Source organism: Pseudophryne corroboree, chromosome 6 (genome assembly GCF_028390025.1).
Source record: "Pseudophryne corroboree isolate aPseCor3 chromosome 6, aPseCor3.hap2, whole genome shotgun sequence".
Taxonomy (NCBI): domain Eukaryota; kingdom Metazoa; phylum Chordata; class Amphibia; order Anura; family Myobatrachidae; genus Pseudophryne; species Pseudophryne corroboree.
The window spans coordinates 343,648,043-343,667,835 of NC_086449.1; the positions used below are offsets into that span (position 1 = coordinate 343,648,043).

Sequence of the window (19,793 nt, forward strand, 5' to 3'; positions counted from 1 at the left end):
TCCCCGCCCACATTGCCCCCCCGCACACAGTAATTACACCCCCCCCCCCCCCCCCCCACACACACACACACAGTAATTACACACATGGGCCCTTCACATTAATTACACATATTGGCCCCCACATTAATTCTGCACACTGTTCACACAGCTATTACTGTAAAATTAATGCAAATACACTGGACCTTACCTGTAAGGTTCCAGTATCACTTTTCCTTTTGCCTCTCCCGCCCTCAGCGTCAGCCGGCAGGGGTTAATGCAGCCGTGAGCAGTGAGGTGCAGCAGGGAGCAGCACTTTGCTGGCGGCTGGCAGGCAGGGGTTAATGCAGCCGTTAGTAGCGAGGAGCAGTAGGGAGCAGCACTTGCCTGGCGGCGGCGGGCGGGCAGCCTGGCGGCGGCGGGCGGGCAGCCGGGCTTGCAGCGGGCGGGTGGGCAGGCGATGTGTCACGCTGCGCTGCCAAAGTTCACCAGCGTGATGACGGCCAGCGCATCTCTGGCGGCACATCTGAAAGCCACTGGCGGCACACCAGTGTGCTGCGGCACAGTGGTTGAAAACCACTGATCTAAGGGCAAGATTCATACCAGCCCACACCATCCACACCGTATAACCTGGATATACGAACCAGTCAACAGTATGAAACAAAACAGCATCAGTCCGAGACTGATCAAAACTGTAACATAACCCTTATGTAAGCAATAACTATATACAAGTCTTGCAGAATGTAGTCCGCACTGGGACGGGCGCCCAGCATCCTCTACGGACTAGGAGAAAAAGATTTACCGGTAGGTTTAAAATCTTATTTTCTCTTACGTCCTAGAGGATGCTGGGGACTCCGTAAGGACCATGGGGATTATACCAAAGCTCCAAAACGGGCGGGAGAGTGCGGATGACTCTGCAGCACCGATTGAACAAACATGAGGTCCTCATCAGCCAGGGTATCAAACTTGTAGAACTTTGCAAAGGTGTTTGAACCCGACCAAGTCGCTGCTCGGCAAAGCTGTAATGCAGAGACCCCTCGGGCAGCCGCCCAAGAAGAGCCCACCATCCTAGTGGAATGGGCCTTTACCGAATTTGGTACCGGCAATCCAGCCGTAGAATGAGCCTGCTGAATCGTGTTACAGATCCAGTGAGCAATAGTCTGCTTAGAAGCAGGAGTGCCAACCTTGTTGGCTGCATACAGGACAAACAGGGACTCTGATTTCCACACCCTAGCCGTTCTGGCTACATAAATTTTCAATGCACTGACCACATCAAGGGACTCTGAATCCTCCAAATCCCGCGTAGCCACAGGCACCACAATAGGTTGGATCATATGAAAAGCTGAAACCACCTTGGGCAAAAATTGAGGACGAGTCCGCAACTCTGCTCTATCCGCATGGAAAACCAGATAGGGGCTTTTGTGAGATAAAGCCGCCAATTCCGACACTCGCCTTGCCGATGCCAAGGCCAACAACATGACCACTTTCCAAGTGAGATTCTTAAATTCCACCATTTTTTTTTTTTTAAATCATGTATGTTTTTATTGAATTTTGCATAAAGTTACTAAATTAAAGAAGAACAGAGAGAGAGAGAGAAAAAAAAAAAAAAAAAAAAAAGAGTACAAGAAGGTACAATATATTGGTCATCAAGTATCACAGTGAATTACAGTACAAAACACAAGTCAATTGAAAAAAATTAAGAACTTTTAGACTGCTTGGTATGATCAATACAACAATACCGCCATCAAATCAACAGTATACATACAGACATAAGTGGGAGAGAAGTCACGTAGGCAAATGTAGAAGTGCATATACAATAGAGATGGCAACAGCTCCGCAATAAGTAGGATTGTGTCAGAGGGCGGCGTCCCCGGCCAAGCGAGAGAAAAAAAACTAAACTAAAGGAAAGCTACACATTCTGCATGTCAGCGGGCTCCACCAGATCTGCCCCCGGGCGCACCATAATCCATCTGTCCCACTTACAATGAAATTTGGACAACGAATTACGGGATAAGTACATGTGTTTTTCATGTTTTATGACTAAAGCCACCAGAGTCCTCCACTCCAATAATTTGGGAGAGGCCTCCGCAAACCAGGAGCGGGCAATAACAACTTTGGCAAGCGTGGTCAGGCATAGGACATATTTATATGTGAGCAATGAATGGGTTTCTTCTAGGCCCACCCCGAAAAGGCAGGCCCTGGGGTCAAGCGGAGGAAGAGAGGGGTCAGTAGTTAGTATGTCAGACCATATACGAGTCCAAAAGTCGTAGACTTTCGGGCAGTCCCATAACAGATGCCAGAACCCGACGTCTGCCATCCAGCATTTGGGGCACAGAGCATCAGGCCGCAGGCCAGCTCGCTGGAGGAATTGAGGGGTACGGTAAACCCTGTGCAGGATAAAGAAGTGTACCTGTTGGTATCTGACACAAGGGGTGGCAGACCTGGTGGAGCGTAATATTTGCAACCATTGCTCATCTGACAAAGGGCCCATGTCACCCTCCCAGCTCAGCTTTAGCGGATCTAAAGATGCAGGTAGGACTCTATTGTTGAGTGATGCGTATAGCGATGAGACCCTGCCTGCAGAGGGCAAACGTTGCAGCAGAAGTTTAATCGGTGAGGGGGAGATGGAGGGGGTCGTTCTAAATTGGGTCTGTAGTGCATGCCTCAATTGGAAATATCTGAATAGGGCCGTATGCGGGAGCCCGAAATCGGTCTGTAGTTGTGAGAACGATTTAAGGTAGCCATCCATATACAATTGTCCCAGGGAAAGCACCCCACTTTTCACCCATATATTGTCTGTAGACAGTTGCTGAAGTTCCATATAGGAGTTGTTAAACCATAAGGGTGAATCTACTTCCAAGTCCGACCACTCATATAGGTTGCGCACTTGCCTCCAGACTAAAAGAGCCTGTCGCAGAATAGGAGGAAGACCAGATACAGACAAGCCAGAAAGCAAGAAAAGGAGGGGGGTGTAGGGGGGACCCACCCGCTCAGTCAAGTATCGCTGCAGGGTCGGACCACCCACTCCCGTGACCTAATCGGAGAGGTGCACTAGTTGGGCCGCCAGGTAGTACAATCTAAGGTTCGGCAGGCCCGCCCCTCCAGTGAGTCTGGACCTACAAAGCGTTTTTATAGCTATTCTCGCCGGTTTATGACCCCAGATAAAGGAAGAGATCATACTATCAATACTGGCAAATACTTTCTTAGGTAAATAAATGGGGGAGTGTTGCAAAACATAGAGGTATTTAGGCTGGATAGACATCTTAAAGATGTTAATGCGTCCTAAAACTGTCAACGGTAATGCTTTCCATATGTGAATTTTACTTTTAAAAAAGGCTGTGATAGGGTCAATGTTCCACCTGACATATTCTAATGCTGGTCCCGTAACCCATATACCCAAGTACTTAAATTTCAGAGTCCATTGCAATGAGTACGACTCACATGCCCCTTCCGGGATATGCCCGGAGATGGGAAAGATAGAGGTCTTGTCCCAATTTATACGCAGGCCAGAATATTCCCCAAATTCATTAACTGTGTGGAGCATAGACCGGAGAGAGACACCCGAATCCCTCAGGAACAGCAACATATCATCGGCGTATAGAGCCACCTTGTCTACAGCGGGGCCGGCCATCAGTCCATGAATACCATGGTGTTCCCGTATCATACAAGCCAGCGGCTCTATAGCCAGTGCGAACAGGGCTGGGGACAATGGGCAGCCCTGACGCGTGCCCCTGGCCAGAGAGAATAAGGATGAAGTATACCCATTAACAGAGACACGGGCCACTGGAGAGGAGTACAACAGCCGAACCCATCTGACGAACGTAGGGCCAAAACCAAACCCACGCAGTACCTGCCACAGGTAGGGCCATTCGACCGAGTCGAAGGCCTTGGCGGCGTCAAGAGACACCACCACTGCCTCCGAACCCAGCAAACCACCCCCCTGCAAATGATAAAACAATTTACACAGGTTTTGCATAGTGGACCTCCCTGGCATGAAGCCTGTTTGGTCCTTATGTATAACAGACCCAATGACAGTGTTTAAGCGAATGGCAAGCATCTTAGCAAGGATTTTAACATCAGAGGACAGCAGTGAAGTAGGGCGGTAGGACTCGGGAGCCTTGGGATCCTTCCCGGGCTTGGGCAATACAATAATGGTAGCTTCAGACAGACGGGGGGAGTTCACCAGCCTCAAACAGAGTATTAAATAAATCTAGTAAATAGGGACAGAAATAGTAACTAAATTTTTTATATATCTCCATTGGGAGACCATCTCCGCCAGGTGCCTTTGACGAGGGGAGCGACGACACAGCGCGCTCGACCTCTTCCAGGGTGAAAGGAGCTTCAAGTACTGCAAGCGCTTCCTGTGACAAACTGGGTAAGGTCACCCGTGAGAGGTAGGATTGTATCTGCTCATCGGAGTGTGAAACCCCAGACGAGTATAACTTGGAATAAAATTTTTGAAAGGCCCCAGCTATATCTTTACCAGAATAACAGGAACTGCCATCCTCATCCGTGATACATTGAACAGTGCGGGAGTGGGACTCGTCCCTGGCCAAAAAGGCCAGGTAACTGCCCCCCAACTCCGCCTGAAAATATTGCCTGTGACTAGAGAACAGCAGTCTGCGCTTGGATTTATCAAAAAGGTAGTCGGCCCACTTCCTCTGCGCGTCCAGCCACGCCCCACGATCCGATTGGGAGTGCGACTTTATATATACAGATTCCAAGTCACGGCATGCCTGTTCCAGTCTTGCCTCCTCCCTCCTGTTAAATGACTTAATACCAGCAATTCTCTTGATAAAAGTGCCTCTAATATATGCTTTAAATGCGTCATGACGGACAGTGGGACAGAGATCAGGGGGGTTATAATGAAGGAAGACATTCCAGTCCGAGATAAGGTCGGATCCCTCTCCCATTAAATTTAACCAAAACGGGTGCAGTTTCCACAGGCTAGTGCCCCTATCGTGCGACAGGGACAGCTTTAACAAAATCGGGGAATGGTCCGAGATACCCCTGGATAAATATACTAATTCAGAAACTCTAGGTGATAAACTGGGGGAAATAAGGCATAGGTCTATCCGGGACAGCGTGTGCTATGTAGCGGACTGACAGGAATAGTGCGCCGCAGTAGGGTTGCGCAGTCTCCAGACATCTATCCAGCCAAGTTCAGCGACAAGTCTCGCAAAAGGGGTCGGGGCAGAAGGGGGGGAAGTGGAGTCGCGAGACTCCCGCCATCGGTCAATAGATAAGTCCATGACGTTGTTGAAATCACCCACACTAATAACTGGTGTGTCAGGGGACTGAGCCAGAAAGTCAGCTGCTCTACGCAAAACTTCACTATTGTAGGGAGGGGGGATGTAGCCAAGACATGATATAGTGTGTGATGTATAACAGCCCGTAAAAAAACATAGCGACCATGAGGGTCCACCCTGCTATCCTCCAAGTGAAAATGTACCGACCTCTTAACCAGTACCGACACTCCTCTGGCGCCGGAAGAAAACGTGGAATGGTAAGCCCATCCCACCCAGGGTCTCTTAATGGCCATTACCCTACTCACACACAGGTGAGTTTCAAAAAGGCATACTATGTCTGCATGATATTTTTGAAGTTGCTTCAGAACAAGAGAGCGCTTGATTTTATTGTTTAAACCGCAGACATTCCACCCTAACAGCTTAATCGCATCCCTCCCCCTAGAGACAGTGTTAGATCCCATAACATGGAGCACAGTACATGGACACAGGATAAGAATTCATGAAAAATAAAAAAGACATAACATATGCAAGTTGAAACATAGCAAACCGGAATATAATAAGGCTAAGCCTTCTAGCATGGAAAGCCCGAGCAGAGGCGGGAGGCCGAGGCCGAACACCCTCCATATGTGACACTTGAGAAACCAAGCAGTTCCAGAGCGGTTGAATAAAATGACCAGTTGTACAGAAAAAAGGAAAAAACAACAACAACAACAACAACAACAAAGAAACATCCCCACCCACATCTACCCTGTATGACCAGCAAACAACCTAGTGGCATACCTGATCCTCAACACTTAAACCTAACTAACTGGGTTCAAGATGAACCGTTTGAAAAAAAAAAAAAAAAAAAAGAGAACACTGTGGGACTAAACCCTAAGCTATCTACAGCAAGGGACTCCCGCACATACAACTTAACAGAAAGTAGCAGCCTGATGCTACAGTAGAATGGCAAGCAAACAAGTAGACGACACACATCATCCCACAAGGGCAGAGACAGTAGGAACCATAGGGTTCACGCTGAAATAATTACCACACGCCAAGAACGTATATTCAATGCAAGTTCATTCGGGAGCCGGAGGCCTCCGCTCCAGCCAGGTCTCCACATCCCCATATAATTGCGAGCCCATATATGCCCAGATTTTGCCAGACAAGAGGTTTGATTGCAGCCCAGGGCGCCCCCCCTGCGCCCTCCTGCACCCTTACAGTGCCTGCCGTGTGTGTGTTGTGTGGGAGCAATGGCGCGCAGCGTTACCTCAGTGAAGATCCGAAGTCTTCTGCCGCCTCTGAAGTCTTCTTTCTTCTCATACTCACCCGGCTTCTATCTTCCGGCTCTGTGAGGAGGACGGCGGCGCGGCTCCGGGACGAACAGCTAGGAGAGACCTGCATTACGACTCCCTCTGGAGCTAATGGTGTCCAGTAGCCTAAGAAGCAGAGCCTAGCAATTAAGTAGGTCTGCTTCTCTCTCCTCAGTCCCTCGGTGCAGGGAGTCTGTTGCCAGCAGGTCTCCCTGAAAATAACAAACCTAACAAAATTACTTTCTTTCAGGAAACTCAGGAGAGCTCCCTGTAATGCACCCAGTCTCCTCTGGGCACAGTATCAAACTGAGGTCTGGAGGAGGGGCATAGAGGGAGGAGCCAGTGCACAGCCATATCTAAAGTTCTTTTTAGTGCCCATGTCTCCTGCGGAGCCCGTCTATTCCCCATGGTCCTTACGGAGTCCCCAGCATCCTCTAGGACGTAAGAGAAATATAAAATAAAGTTAATATAAAACTCCGGAGGTTATCTACAACCTGCTCGCCAGGGCTGTGGGGAAACAAGGGACCCCAGCCCCACACTGTACACTGAGCATTGTAGTTTAATTTTGAGATGAATCAAAAGTTAGAAGTACGTATAATGAAAATATAATAGTATTTTAAGATTTTACTGCAGATATGGGAAATATCTCACTATTCTGTAATACATATATTTTATTACACAGTTCTGAGATAAGTCTGGTTAAAGACCAGCACACATTTCATTCAAAACACTCCAAATCCAAAAATAGCAATAAATGGATTTTGTTCTCACATAACCTAAAGACATCTAGGGCATGAGAGACACCATGATAAACAAGGTAAGAGTATTCTAAATTTGTCAACTGCCATATTCTATATTTAGGCAGTGGGAAGGTGATTTAATTCACATGTGCCACCACTGTATGCGTCATTGTTGAAGAAAGCAGTCAAAAGTTATTTTTAGCAAATTCTGATATTTGAAACCAAAAACCTAATCTCTCTGGTAAAAACGTTAACTCGCAGATTGAATAAAATACAACACACACGTTAACCTTAGTAAGTACCTGAAAGCTACCAAAGTCCACAATGATGAGGTCAGTCTTGCTGTGATAGAAGCCAGACTTTGGAAGCAACAAGTATGATGGCTGGAGATTTATCCTTAAATCAAGAGCTTTCCGAGTTTCAATCATATGAGAAAGTCCTTTAGAAAACAGAGCACAATAACATATAAATTATTATTAGAGGTCCATAATACAATTAATATTTTATATCTTACATATAAAAAGAGAAAATCACTTCTGTGTTATGTTGCAACTTACTTAAAGAATGCCTTTGTGCAACCTACAATGTAGCTGCCTTAACTAAAATGGCTTCTGCTTTTATCACTTCCATTTCCAGCTATGTTAAAGTATGGGAAGTTAACAATGCAAAATGCTAAGTTACCCAAATGTTTCTATTTTATTGTACATACTGTATGAAGTTGACAAAAAAAAAATATTGAACATCTGGGTCAATTAGAAACACCAAGCTGGCCAGTAGCGTGGCCAATACATTAGAAAAGCAAATACCATCCCAGCATAGTAAAAGTATTCTGCACTGTGTGGTTAGTCTGGCTGCTAGAAGAAATAAATGACAGTGAAAAAAGGAAATTGCTGGGGCATGTGTGGCAGGAGCTTCAGTAATTATGATCACTCAACTAACGTACGTTTTACCAGCAGTTCTGTCTAAGGTGAGGTCAGCACTGAGGAGAAAAAATATAGTGCCGTCTGGGCCACGCGGGAGCAATCAGAAGTAGGATTCCTCCTTCTTGCTTGAACTTCCTTATTACTCTGGGCAGGAGTGACACCGGAGGGAACACGTATGGCAGCTGAAAGTTCCATGGAATTGCCAGTGCGTCCACGACTGCTGCTTGAGGATCCCTTGTCCTTGCTCCAAAGACCGGAACCTTGTGGTTGTGTCGAGACGCCATCAGGTACACATCTGGGACGCCCCACTTGTCCACTAAGAGTTGAGATACTTCTGGATGGAGGCTCCACTATCCGGCGTGTACATCCTGACGACTGAGGAAATCTGCTTCCCAATTTGGGACCCCCGGAACGAACACTGGCGATATGGCTGGCAGATGGCGTTCTGCTCACTGAAGATTCTGGAAACTTCCCTCATTGTCATGCGGCTGCGAGTGCTGCCTTGATGATTTATGTATGCCACAGTGGTGGCGTTGTCCGATTGTACTTGAACAGGTCTGTTCTGTATTAAATGCTGGGCCAAGTTCAAAGCATTGAACACCGCCCGCAATTCCAGAATGTTCATTGGGAGGAGAGACTCCTCCTTGGTCCGCCGACCCTGAAGGGAGTGTTGCTCCAACACCGCGCCACAACCTCTCAGACTGGCATCCGTCATCAGAAGGACCCAGTTGGAGATCCAGAAGGGATGACCCCTGTTCAATCGTTGGTCCTGAAGCCACCAGCTCAGTGACAGACGTGACCTCCGGAGACAAGATCATCACGTGAGACCTGATCCGGTGAGGCAGGCCGTCCCACTTGGCAAGAATCAATTTCTGTAGAGGGCGGGAATGGAATTGAGCGTACTCCACCATGTCGAAAGCCGACACCATTAGACCTAGCACTTGCATCACCGAATGTATCGACACTTGCGGACGAGATAGGAAGCATCGAATCCTGTCCTGAAGTTTCAGGACCTTCTCCAGAGACAAGAACAACCGCTGGTTGTGAGTGTCTAACAACGCCCTCAGGTGCACCATGCTCTGAGCAGGGACCAGGGAAGATTTCTTCCAGTTGATGAGCCAGCCGTGGGCTTGCAGAAACTGAATAGTCAGATCCAGATGGTGCAGGAGAATTTCTGGGGAATTTGCCAGGAAACAAGTCGTCCAGATACGGTAGGATCCTGACCCCTTGACGGCAGAGTACAGCAGTTATTACCGCAATGACTTTGGTGAAGACTCACGGGGACGTGGTCAAACCAATAGGTAACGCTCGAAACTGGTAATGGAGGTTGCCAACCACAAACCTCAGGTACTACTGATGCGAAATTGCAATGGGAATATGCAGGTAAGCATCCTGTATGTCCAGGGAGACCATATAATCCCCAGGTTCCAAGGCCAGAACAATAGAGCGAAGAGTTTCCATACGAAACTTGGAGACCTTCACAAATTTGTTCAAGGACTTGAGGTTGAGAATGGGCCGAGAGGACCCATTCGGTTTCGGGACTATGGGGGTAATTCTGAATTGATTGCAGCGCAACTTTGTTAGCAATTGGTCAAAACCATGTGCACTGCATGGGAGACAGATATAACTTTTGCAGAGAGTTAGATTTGGGTGGGTTATTTCATTTCTGTGCAGGGTAAATACTGGCTGCTTTATTTTTACACTGCAATTTAGATTTCAGTTCAAACACACCCCACTCAAATCTAACTCTCTCTGCACATGTTATATCTGTCCCCCCTGCAGTGCACATGGTTTTGCCCAACTGCTAACAAAGTTGCTGCTGCGATCAACTCAGAATTAGGCCCCATAAGCGGTTGCACCGGCACAGGAGGTCCTATAGGGGGCGTAAGTCTAGTTACCAGCGTATTCAATAACGTGGAGAAAGTAGCCCAAGGTGGGTCATTATGCACCCCCGTTGCTACGGTCCCACTAGGGGGTAGGGAACCCACAGAACCTGAACCCTCTGCTGCAATGTTTTCCTCTAATGTGTCTGCAGCGTCACTACCACGCAATGTGGGATCAGCCACAGCTCCGTCGCCTCTTGTAGCTGACATGTCTGAAAGCTCAATTCAAGGCAACCCAGTACAATATCAGTAGCAAAACACCTGACAAGAACCCCCTGTGTAGTACAAACAGAGAGTTCCAGAGGTATATGGTGACTAAGAATCACAGAGAAAAATACACAATAAGTATATCTTGTGAAACACCTATATTAAGTAATAATCCTGACGCAATTAGGTGGTCATTCCGAGTTGATCGCAGCCAGAAACTTTTTGCTGTTGCTGCGATCAACTAGTACACACCTATGGGGAAGTGTATTTTAGCTTAGCAGGGCTGCGATCACTTGTGCAGCCCTGCTAAGCTAAAAAAATTTCAAGCAGAAGACGACCAGCCCTATACCACCGTTCTGCTGGACACGCCTGCGTTTTCCTTACCACTCCCCGGAAACGGTCTCCAACGGTCCGGATCTGCCCAGGTACGCCTTCTTCTTGTCAATCTTCTTTGCGGTTGGCTCTGCGACCGCTTCCTTCATTAGACGCGACGTAACCCGGCGACCCCTGTCGCCGGGTAACGTTGCGCGCATTGCGGCCGACGCGCATGCGCATTCCGGACCCAATCGCACCGCAGCGATAAACCGCTGCGTGCGGACGGGTCGGAATGACCCCCTTAGCCCCCTCAGGTTACAGAATATAGGGATAGCAATCTGAGTAAGATACACTAAATGGAGGACACACAGCAGCTATATGCACACACATAGTCAAATTGTACAATGCAGAAATTATGACATGCAATAAAACTGCACTGGACTAGCATACTAAGTATAGCTATACACTCAATAGATATAACAATGCACAGTAAAGACTGGATGTATATCACAGGGTACTTGTACTAAATATCCCTGACTAAATGCACCTTTTCATAACTACAGTAACACTGTCAACAGACATGTAGAATACTTAAGTGTCCTGAAAAATGCACAGCGCTGACATGCAGGCGACTTTACAGAGGAGGATTTGCCCAAACAGTCCAAGGATCAGCTCAGCTTGACCTAACGGCGACAAACGCTGACAGGGAGCGAGGGAGAGAGAGATAGTCAGCTCCAGGGCGGGAACATTTACTCTAGGGGAGGGGTTTCAGGTCAGAGCCTTATCCCCCCTTGCTGGACTTCACCACCGGGTACTGTGGGCCTTAGTAAACGGATTATTGAGAGAATCCGACCTGTGTCTTTGCCCTGGCGGTCTAGTGGGGTCCCTGTACTGCCACAGTGTCCACACCGGCCGAGCCAGATCGCGGTTTACAGCGGGTCTCACCTGGGGGACCCACACTTACCTACTCCCTGAATGCGGCCACGCGATCTTGGAAAGCTGCGGTGGTGTGTGTGCCTGACTGGAAGAAACAGGAGCCTCCGCTGTAAGTACCCGGCAACAAGGGCGCGGGAGTATACAGCGTCGCTGGGGAAGGTGATGGAGCTGCAGCAGGAGATGTCTGACACTCACAGTGCCTCTGCTGCAGCCCTTGAAGTCTTCAATTTTCACTTAAAAAAGCTCTTCTGAGGGCTGCTGGAGCAGCCCCCCTATTGTATGCCAGCACTGCATGGCACCAATTACAAAACTGAGCTCCTGTGCACGGAGGCGGGGCTATGCATTCTGGGAACAGTCAAAGCTTTTAGCCTGTTGGTGCCTCGGATCAAGATCCTACTCTACACCCTGTCATTCCATGTGGATCCCAGTGTACCCCGCAGCAGAAATATATATATATATATATATATATATTCTATGAAAACAGGATTCAATTCCTGCGCTGCATGTCCATGTCTCCAGAGTCTCTATTAATTGTTAGTTCTGTGCTGCTCAATCCCACTCCCAGCCAGGGAGTAATTGGTATTGGTACTAGAAACAAAATAAGGAGAGCGCACCGGTAAACGTAAAATCATTCACTTTATATAAAAAGAGTAATATCCACATACATTGCAGTAAAAGTATCCAAACTCAGCGAGGTCCACACGGCCTTCAGAATAACGCTCAACCGAGCTGGAACTGTCTCGTCGGCTCCGGACCCGGCGGGTGACGTCACAACGTCCTCAGCAGATAGCCACGCCCAACGCGTTTCGACCTATCACAGTCTTCGTCAGGGGATGTGGTTAATGTGTGTGGGTACGGTCTTATATACCCATTCCAACTGATAACAGCTGCTAGCAATTAGTTGTGATCCATAATTATACAATTTACATTTAACAACGGCAGATTGTCCATGCAAGCTTCTCAGCAAGAACTGTCCATCCCATTTACTGCATATCCTTAGACCCAAAATTTTGATTTAATTATAAATCTCCAGAATAGTTTTAATTAGAAACACTTGTTTAATAAATTAGCTGTCTGCTGCCAGACACAGTTGGTCCCAGCCGTTTATTATAAAGCTGAAAATGGGATTGACAGCTCCCACTTCACAAAGTTCAGGATGATCGCTACCATTACTAATTCATTTTAATGTTACATAAAATTAAAAACAATGTTATTCAGTACACATGTATCAGTTTTAAAATATGTTACCAGATATATCACAATGGTGATATATCTGGTAACATATTTTAAAACTGATACATGTGTACTGAATAACATTGTTTTTAATTTTATGTAACATTAAAATGAATTAGTAATGGTAGCGATCATCCTGAACTTTGTGAAATGGGAGCTGTCAATCCCATGTTCAGCTTTATAATAAACGGCTGGGACCAACTGTGTCTGGCAGCAGACAGCTAATTTATCAAACAAGTGTTTCTAATTAAAACTATTCTGGAGATTTATAATTAAATCAAAATTTTGGGTCTAAGGATATGCAGTAAATGGGATGGACAGTTCTTGCTGAGAAGCTTGCATGGACAATCTGCCGTTGTTAAAATAAGAATTTACTTACCGATAATTCTATTTCTCGGAGTCCGTAGTGGATGCTGGGGTTCCTGAAAGGACCATGGGGAATAGCGGCTCCGCAGGAGACAGGGCACAAAAAGTAAAGCTTTAGGATCAGGTGGTGTGCACTGGCTCCTCCCCCTATGACCCTCCTCCAAGCCTCAGTTAGGTACTGTGCCCGGACGAGCGTACACAATAAGGAAGGATTTATGAATCCCGGGTAAGACTCATACCAGCCACACCAATCACACTGTACAACCTGTGATCTGAATCCAGTTAACAGTATGATAACAGCGGAGCCTCTGAAAAGATGGCTCACAACAATAATAACCCGATTTTCGTAACTATGTACAAGTAATGCAGATAATCCGCACTTGGGATGGGCGCCCAGCATCCACTACGGACTCCGAGAAATAGAATTATCGGTAAGTAAATTCTTATTTTCTCTATCGTCCTAGTGGATGCTGGGGTTCCTGAAAGGACCATGGGGATTATACCAAAGCTCCCAAACGGGCGGGAGAGTGCGGATGACTCTGCAGCACCGAATGAGAGAACTCCAGGTCCTCCTTAGCCAGGGTATCAAATTTGTAGGATTTTACAAACGTGTTTGCCCCTGACTAAATAGCCGCTCGGCAAAGTTGTAAAGCCGAGACCCCTTGGGCAGCCGCCCAAGATGAGCCCACCTTCCTTGTGGAATGGGCATTTACATATTTTGGCTGTGGCAGGCCTGCCACAGAATGTGCAAGCTGAATTGTATTACACATCCAACTAGCAAAAGTCTGCTTAAAAGCAAGAGCACCCAGTTTGTTGGGTGCATACAGGATAACAGCAAGTCAGTTTTCCTGACTCCAGCCGTCCTGGAACCTATATTTTCAGGGCCCTGACCACATCTAGCAACTTGGAGTCCTCCAAGTCCCTAGTAGGCGCAAGACACCACAATAAGCTGGTTCAGGTGAAACACTGACACCACCTTAGGGAGAGAACTGGGGACGAGTCCGCAGCTCTGCCCTGTCCGAATGGACAAACAGATATGGGCTTTTTTGAGAAAAAAAACACCAATTTGACACTCGCCTGGTCCAGGCCAGGTCCAAGAGCATGTTCACTTTTCATGTGAGATGCTTCAAATCCACAGATTTGACTGGTTTTAAACCAATGTGTTTTGAGGAATCCCAGAACTACGTTGAGATCCCACAGTGCCACTGGAGGCACAAAAGGGGGTTGTATATGCAATACTCCCTTGACAAACTTCTGGACTTCAGGAACTGAAGCCAATTCTTTCTGGAAGAAAAATCGACAGGGCCGAAATTTGAACCTTAATGGACCCCAATTTGAGGCCCATAGACACTCCTGTTTGCAAGAAATGCAGGAATCGACCGAGTTGAAATTTCTTCGTGGGGCCATCCTGGCCTCACCCCACGCAACATATTTTCGCCACATGTGGTGATAATGTTGTGCGGTCACCTCCTTTCTGGCTTTGACCAGGGTAGGAATGACCTCTTCCTGAATGCCTTTTCCCTTAGGATCCGGCGTTCCACCGCCATGCCGTCAAACGCAGCTGCGGTAAGTCTTGGAACAGACATGGTACTTGCTGAAACAAGTCCCTTCTTAGCGGCAGAGGCCATAAGTCCTCTGTGAGCATCTCTTGAAGTTCCGGGTACCAAGTCCTTCTTGGCCAATCCGGAGCCATGAGTATAGTTCTTACTCCTCTACGTCTTATAATTCTCAGTACCTTAGGTATGAAAAGCAGAGGATGGAACACATACACCGACTGGTACACCCACGGTGTTACCAGAACGTCCACAGCTATTGCCTGAGGGTCTCTTAACCTGGCGCAATACCTGTCCCGTTTTTTGTTCAGACGGGACGCCATCATGTCCACCTTTGGTAATTCCCAACGGTTTACAATTATGTGGAAAACTTCCCCATGAAGTTCCCACTCTGCCGGGTGGAGGTCGTGCCTACTGAGGAAGTCTGCTTCCCAGTTTCCATTCCCGGAATGAAACACTGCTGACAGTGCTATCACATGATTTTCCGCCCAGCGAAAAGTCCTTGCAGTTTTTGCCACTGCCCTCCTGCTTCTTGTGCCGCCCTGTCTATTTACGTGGGCGACTGCCGTGATGTTTTATCCCACTGGATCAATACCGGCTGACCTTGAAGCAGAGGTCTTGCTAAGCTTAGAGCATTATAAATTTACCCTTAGCTATATTTATGTGGAGAAAAATCTCCAGACTTGATCACACTCCCTGGAAATTTTTTCCTTGTGTGACTGCTCCCCAGCCTCTCGGGCTGGCCTCCGTGGTCACCAACATCCAAAACTGAATGCCGAATCTGCGGCCCTCTAGAAGATGAGCACTCTGTAACCACCACAGGAGAGACACCCTTGTCCTTGGATATAGGGTTATCCGCTGATGCATCTGAAGATGCGATCCGGACCATTTGTCCAGCAGATCCCACTGAAAAGTTCTTGCATGAAATCTGGCGACTGGAATTGCTTCGAAGGAAGTCACCATTTTTTTTACCATGGCCCTTGTGCAATGATGCACTGATTTTAGGAGGTTCCTGACTAGCTCGGATAACTCCCTGGCTTTCTCTTCCGGGAGAAACACCTTTTTCTGGACTGTGTCCAGAATCATCCCTAAGCACAGGAGACTTGTTGTCGGGATCAGCTGCGATTTTGGAATCTTTAGAATCCACCCCTGCTGTTGTAACAGTATCCGAGATAGTGCTACTCCGACCTCCAACTGTTCCCTGGACTTTGCCCTTATCAGGAGATCGTCCAAGTAAGGGATAATTAAGACGCCTTTTCTTCGAAGAAGAACCATCATTTCGGCCATTACCTTGGTAAAGACCCGGGGTGCCGTAGACAATCCAAACGGCAGCGTCTGAAACTGATAGTGACAGTTCTGTACCACGAACCTGAGGTACCCTTAGTGATAAGGGCAAATTTGGGACATGGAGGTAAGCATCCCTGATGTCTCGGGACACCAGATAGTCCCCTTCTTCCCGGTTCGTTATCACTGCTCTGAGTGACTCCATCTTGATTTGAACCTTTGTAAGTGTTCAAATTTTTTTAGATTTAGAATAGGTCTCACCTAGCCTTCTGGCTTCAGTACCACAATATAGTGTGGAATAATACCCCCTTTTCTTGTTGTAGGAGGGGTAATTTAATTATCACCTGCTGGGAATACAGCTCGTGAATTTTTTTCCCATACTGCCTCCTTGTCGGAGGGAGACCTTGGTAAAGCAGACTTCAGGAGCCTGCGCAGGGGAAACGTCTCGACATTCCAAACTGTACCCCTGGGATACTACTTGTAGGATCCAGGGGTCCTGTACTGTCTCAGCGTCATGCTGAGAGCTTGTCAGAAGCGGTGGAACGCTTCTGTTCCTGGGAATGGGCTGCCTGCTGCAGTCTTCTTCCCTTTCCTCTATCCCTGGGCAGATATGACTCTTATAGGGACGAAAGGACTGAAGCTGAAAAGACGGTGTCTTTTTCTGCAGAGATGTGACTTAGGGTAAAAACGGTGGATTTTCCAGCAGTTGCCGTGGCCACCAGGTCCGATGGACCGACCCCAAATAACTCCTCTTCCTTTATACGGCAATACCTTTTGTGCCGTTTGGAATCTGCATCACCTGACCACTGTCGTGTCCATAAACATCTTCTGGCAGATATGGACATCGCACTTACTCTTGATGCCAGAGTGCAAATATCCCTCTGTGCATCTCGCATATATAGAAATACATCCTTTAAATGCTCTATAGTCAATAAAATACTGTCCCTGTCAAGGGTATCAATATTTTTAGTCAGGGAATCCGACCAAGCCACCCCAGCTCTGCACATCCAGGCTGAGGCGATCGCTGGTCGCAGTATAACACCAGTATGTGTGTATATACTTTTTATGATATTTTTCCAGCCTCCTGTCAGCTGGCTCCTTGAGGACGGCCCTATCTATAGACGGTACCGCCACTTGTTCTGATAAGCGTGTGAGCGCCTTATCCACCCTAAGGGGTGTTTCCCAACGCGCCCTAACTTCTGGCGGGAAAGGGTATACCGCCCATATTTTCTATCGGGGGGAACCCACGCATCATCACACACTTCATTTAATTTATCTGATTCAGGAAAAACTACGGTAGTTTTTTCACATCCCACATAATACCCTCTTTTGTGGTACTTGTAGTATCAGAAATATGTAACACCTCCTTCATTGCCCTTAACGTGTGGCCTTAATAAGGAATACGTTTGTTTATTCACCGTCGACACTGGATTCAGTGTCCCTGTCTGTGTCTGTGTCGACCGAATAAAGTAAACGGGCGTTTTAAAACCCCTGACGGTGTTTTTGAGACGTCTGGACCGGTACTAATTGTTTGTCGGCCGTCTCATGTCGTCAACCGACCTTGGCGCGTGTTGACATTATCACGTAATTCCCTAAATAAGCCATCCATTCCGGTGTCGACTCCCTAGAGAGTGACATCACCATTACAGGCAATTGCTCCGCCTCCTCACCAACATCGTCCTCATACATGTCGACACACACGTACCGACACACAGCACACACACAGGGAATGCTCTGATAGAGGACAGGACCTACTAGCCCTTTGGAGAGACAGAGGGAGAGTTTGCCAGCACACACCAAAAACGCTATAATTATATAGGGACAACCTTATATAAGTGTTTTCCCTTATAGCATCTTTTTTATATATTTCTAACGCCAAATTAGTGCCCCCCCTCTCTGTTTTAACCCTGTTTCTGTAGTGCAGTGCAGGGGAGAGCCTGGGAGCCTTCCCTCCAGCCTTTCTGTGAGGGAAAATGGCGCTGTGTGCTGAGGAGATAGGCCCCGCCCCTTTTTCGGCGGCCTCGTCTCCCGCTCTTAACGGATTCTGGCAGGGGTTAAATATCTCCATATAGCCCCCGGAGGCTATATGTGAGGTATTTTTAGCCAAAAAAGGTTTTCATTTGCCTCCCAGGGCGCCCCCCTCCCAGCGCCCTGCACCCTCAGTGACTGCCGTGTGAAGTGTGCTGAGAGGAAAATGGCGCACAGCTGCAGTGCTGTGCGCTATCTTAAGAAGACTGAGGAGTCTTCTGCCGCCGATTCTGGACCTCTTCTCGTTTCAGCATCTGCAAGGGGGCCGGCGGCGAGGCTCCGGTGACCATCCAGGCTGTACCTGTGATCGTCCCTCTGGAGCTAATGTCCAGTAGCCAAGAAGCCAATCCATCCTGCACGCAGGTGAGTTCACTTCTTCTCCCCTAAGTCCCTCGTTGCAGTGATCCTGTTGCCAGCAGGACTCACTGTAAAATAAAAAACCTAAGCTAAACTTTTCTAAGCAGCTCTTTAGGAGAGCCACCTAGATTGCACCCTTCTCGGCCGGGCACAAAAATCTAACTGAGGCTTGGAGGAGGGTCATAGGGGGAGGAGCCAGTGCACACCACCTGATCCTAAAGCTTTACTTTTTGTGCCCTGTCTCCTGCGGAGCCGCTATTCCCCATGGTCCTTTCAGGAACCCCAGCATCCACTAGGACGATAGAGAAATGTAAATTGTATAATTATGGATCACAACTAATTGCTAGCAGCTGTTTTCAGTTGGAATGGGTATATAAGACCGTACCCACACACATTAACCACATCCCCTGACGAAGACTGTGATAGGTCGAAACGCGTTGGGCGTGGCTATCTGCTGAGGACGTTGTGACGTCACCCGCCAGGTCCGGAGCCGACGAGACAGTTCCAGCTCGGTTGAGCGCTATTCTGAAGGCCGTGTGGACCTCGCTGAGTTTGGATACTTTTACTGCAATGTATGTGGATATTACTCTTTTTATATAAAGTGAATGATTTTACGTTTACCGGTGCGCTCTCCTTATTTTGTTTCTAGTATATATATATATATATATATATATATATATATATATATACACACACACACATACAGTATATGGATTCAGTATGAGATACCGGTGCTCGGGATCCCAGTGGTCGGTAGACCAAAGCTGGAATACCGGCAGCGAGTCCCCACGCACCTCGCTGTGCTCACCGGGCCTCGGGCCCGATAGTAAGCCTTGCTCCCCCACACTATTATATTCCCCCTAGGGTGGTGGCGTGGACCACCACCCGAGTGGGAATACTGGGCTTCTGTCAGGATTCCGTCCGCCGGCATTTTGGGATTACGGCGTCAGTATCCTGACCACCGGGATCCTGACAGCTGGTAAATTAACAGCATCCCTGGCATACACTTACACACACATACATAAAAAAGAAAACAAATAAAAGAAAGAAAATAGATTAAAAATATAACTTTAAAGTTTAAAATAAATAAATACATGTTATAATGATTTCAGGTATAGCTGTGGGGGAGAGGCAGAGGCACAGATAGCTGGAAAGGGAAGAGGCACAAATTGTAACAGGTTCAGTGGGGTAGTGTGTAAAGTGGAAGAGACAAGAGACACCTTATGCTTTAAGCACCTTTCTTCTATAGAGGCTGCACAGTGCAGCCACTTTAAGCCCCTTTCTTCTATACAAGCTGTTCAGTGCAGCCACTTTAAGCCCCTTTCTTCTATACAGGCTGTACAGTGCAGCCACTTTAAGCCCCTTGCTTCAATACAGGCTGTACAGTGCAGCCACTTTAAGCCCCTTTCTTCAATACAGGCTGTACAGTGCAGCCACTTTAAGCCCCT

The 19,793-nt window shown here is 47.5% G+C and overlaps 1 protein-coding gene across 3 annotated transcripts in view; it reads right to left on the reverse strand.

Moving 5' to 3' along the window:
* Window positions 1–19,793, reverse strand: part of VPS13C (vacuolar protein sorting 13 homolog C) — a 950,377-nt gene that overhangs the window by 597,708 nt on the left and 332,876 nt on the right. For all 3 annotated transcript variants that reach the window (XM_063926503.1, XM_063926502.1, XM_063926504.1), the window contains one exon: window positions 7,563–7,699. In XM_063926503.1, the coding sequence (XP_063782573.1) occupies window positions 7,563–7,699 (137 nt within the window). The remainder of the gene's footprint in view (window positions 1–7,562; window positions 7,700–19,793) is intronic.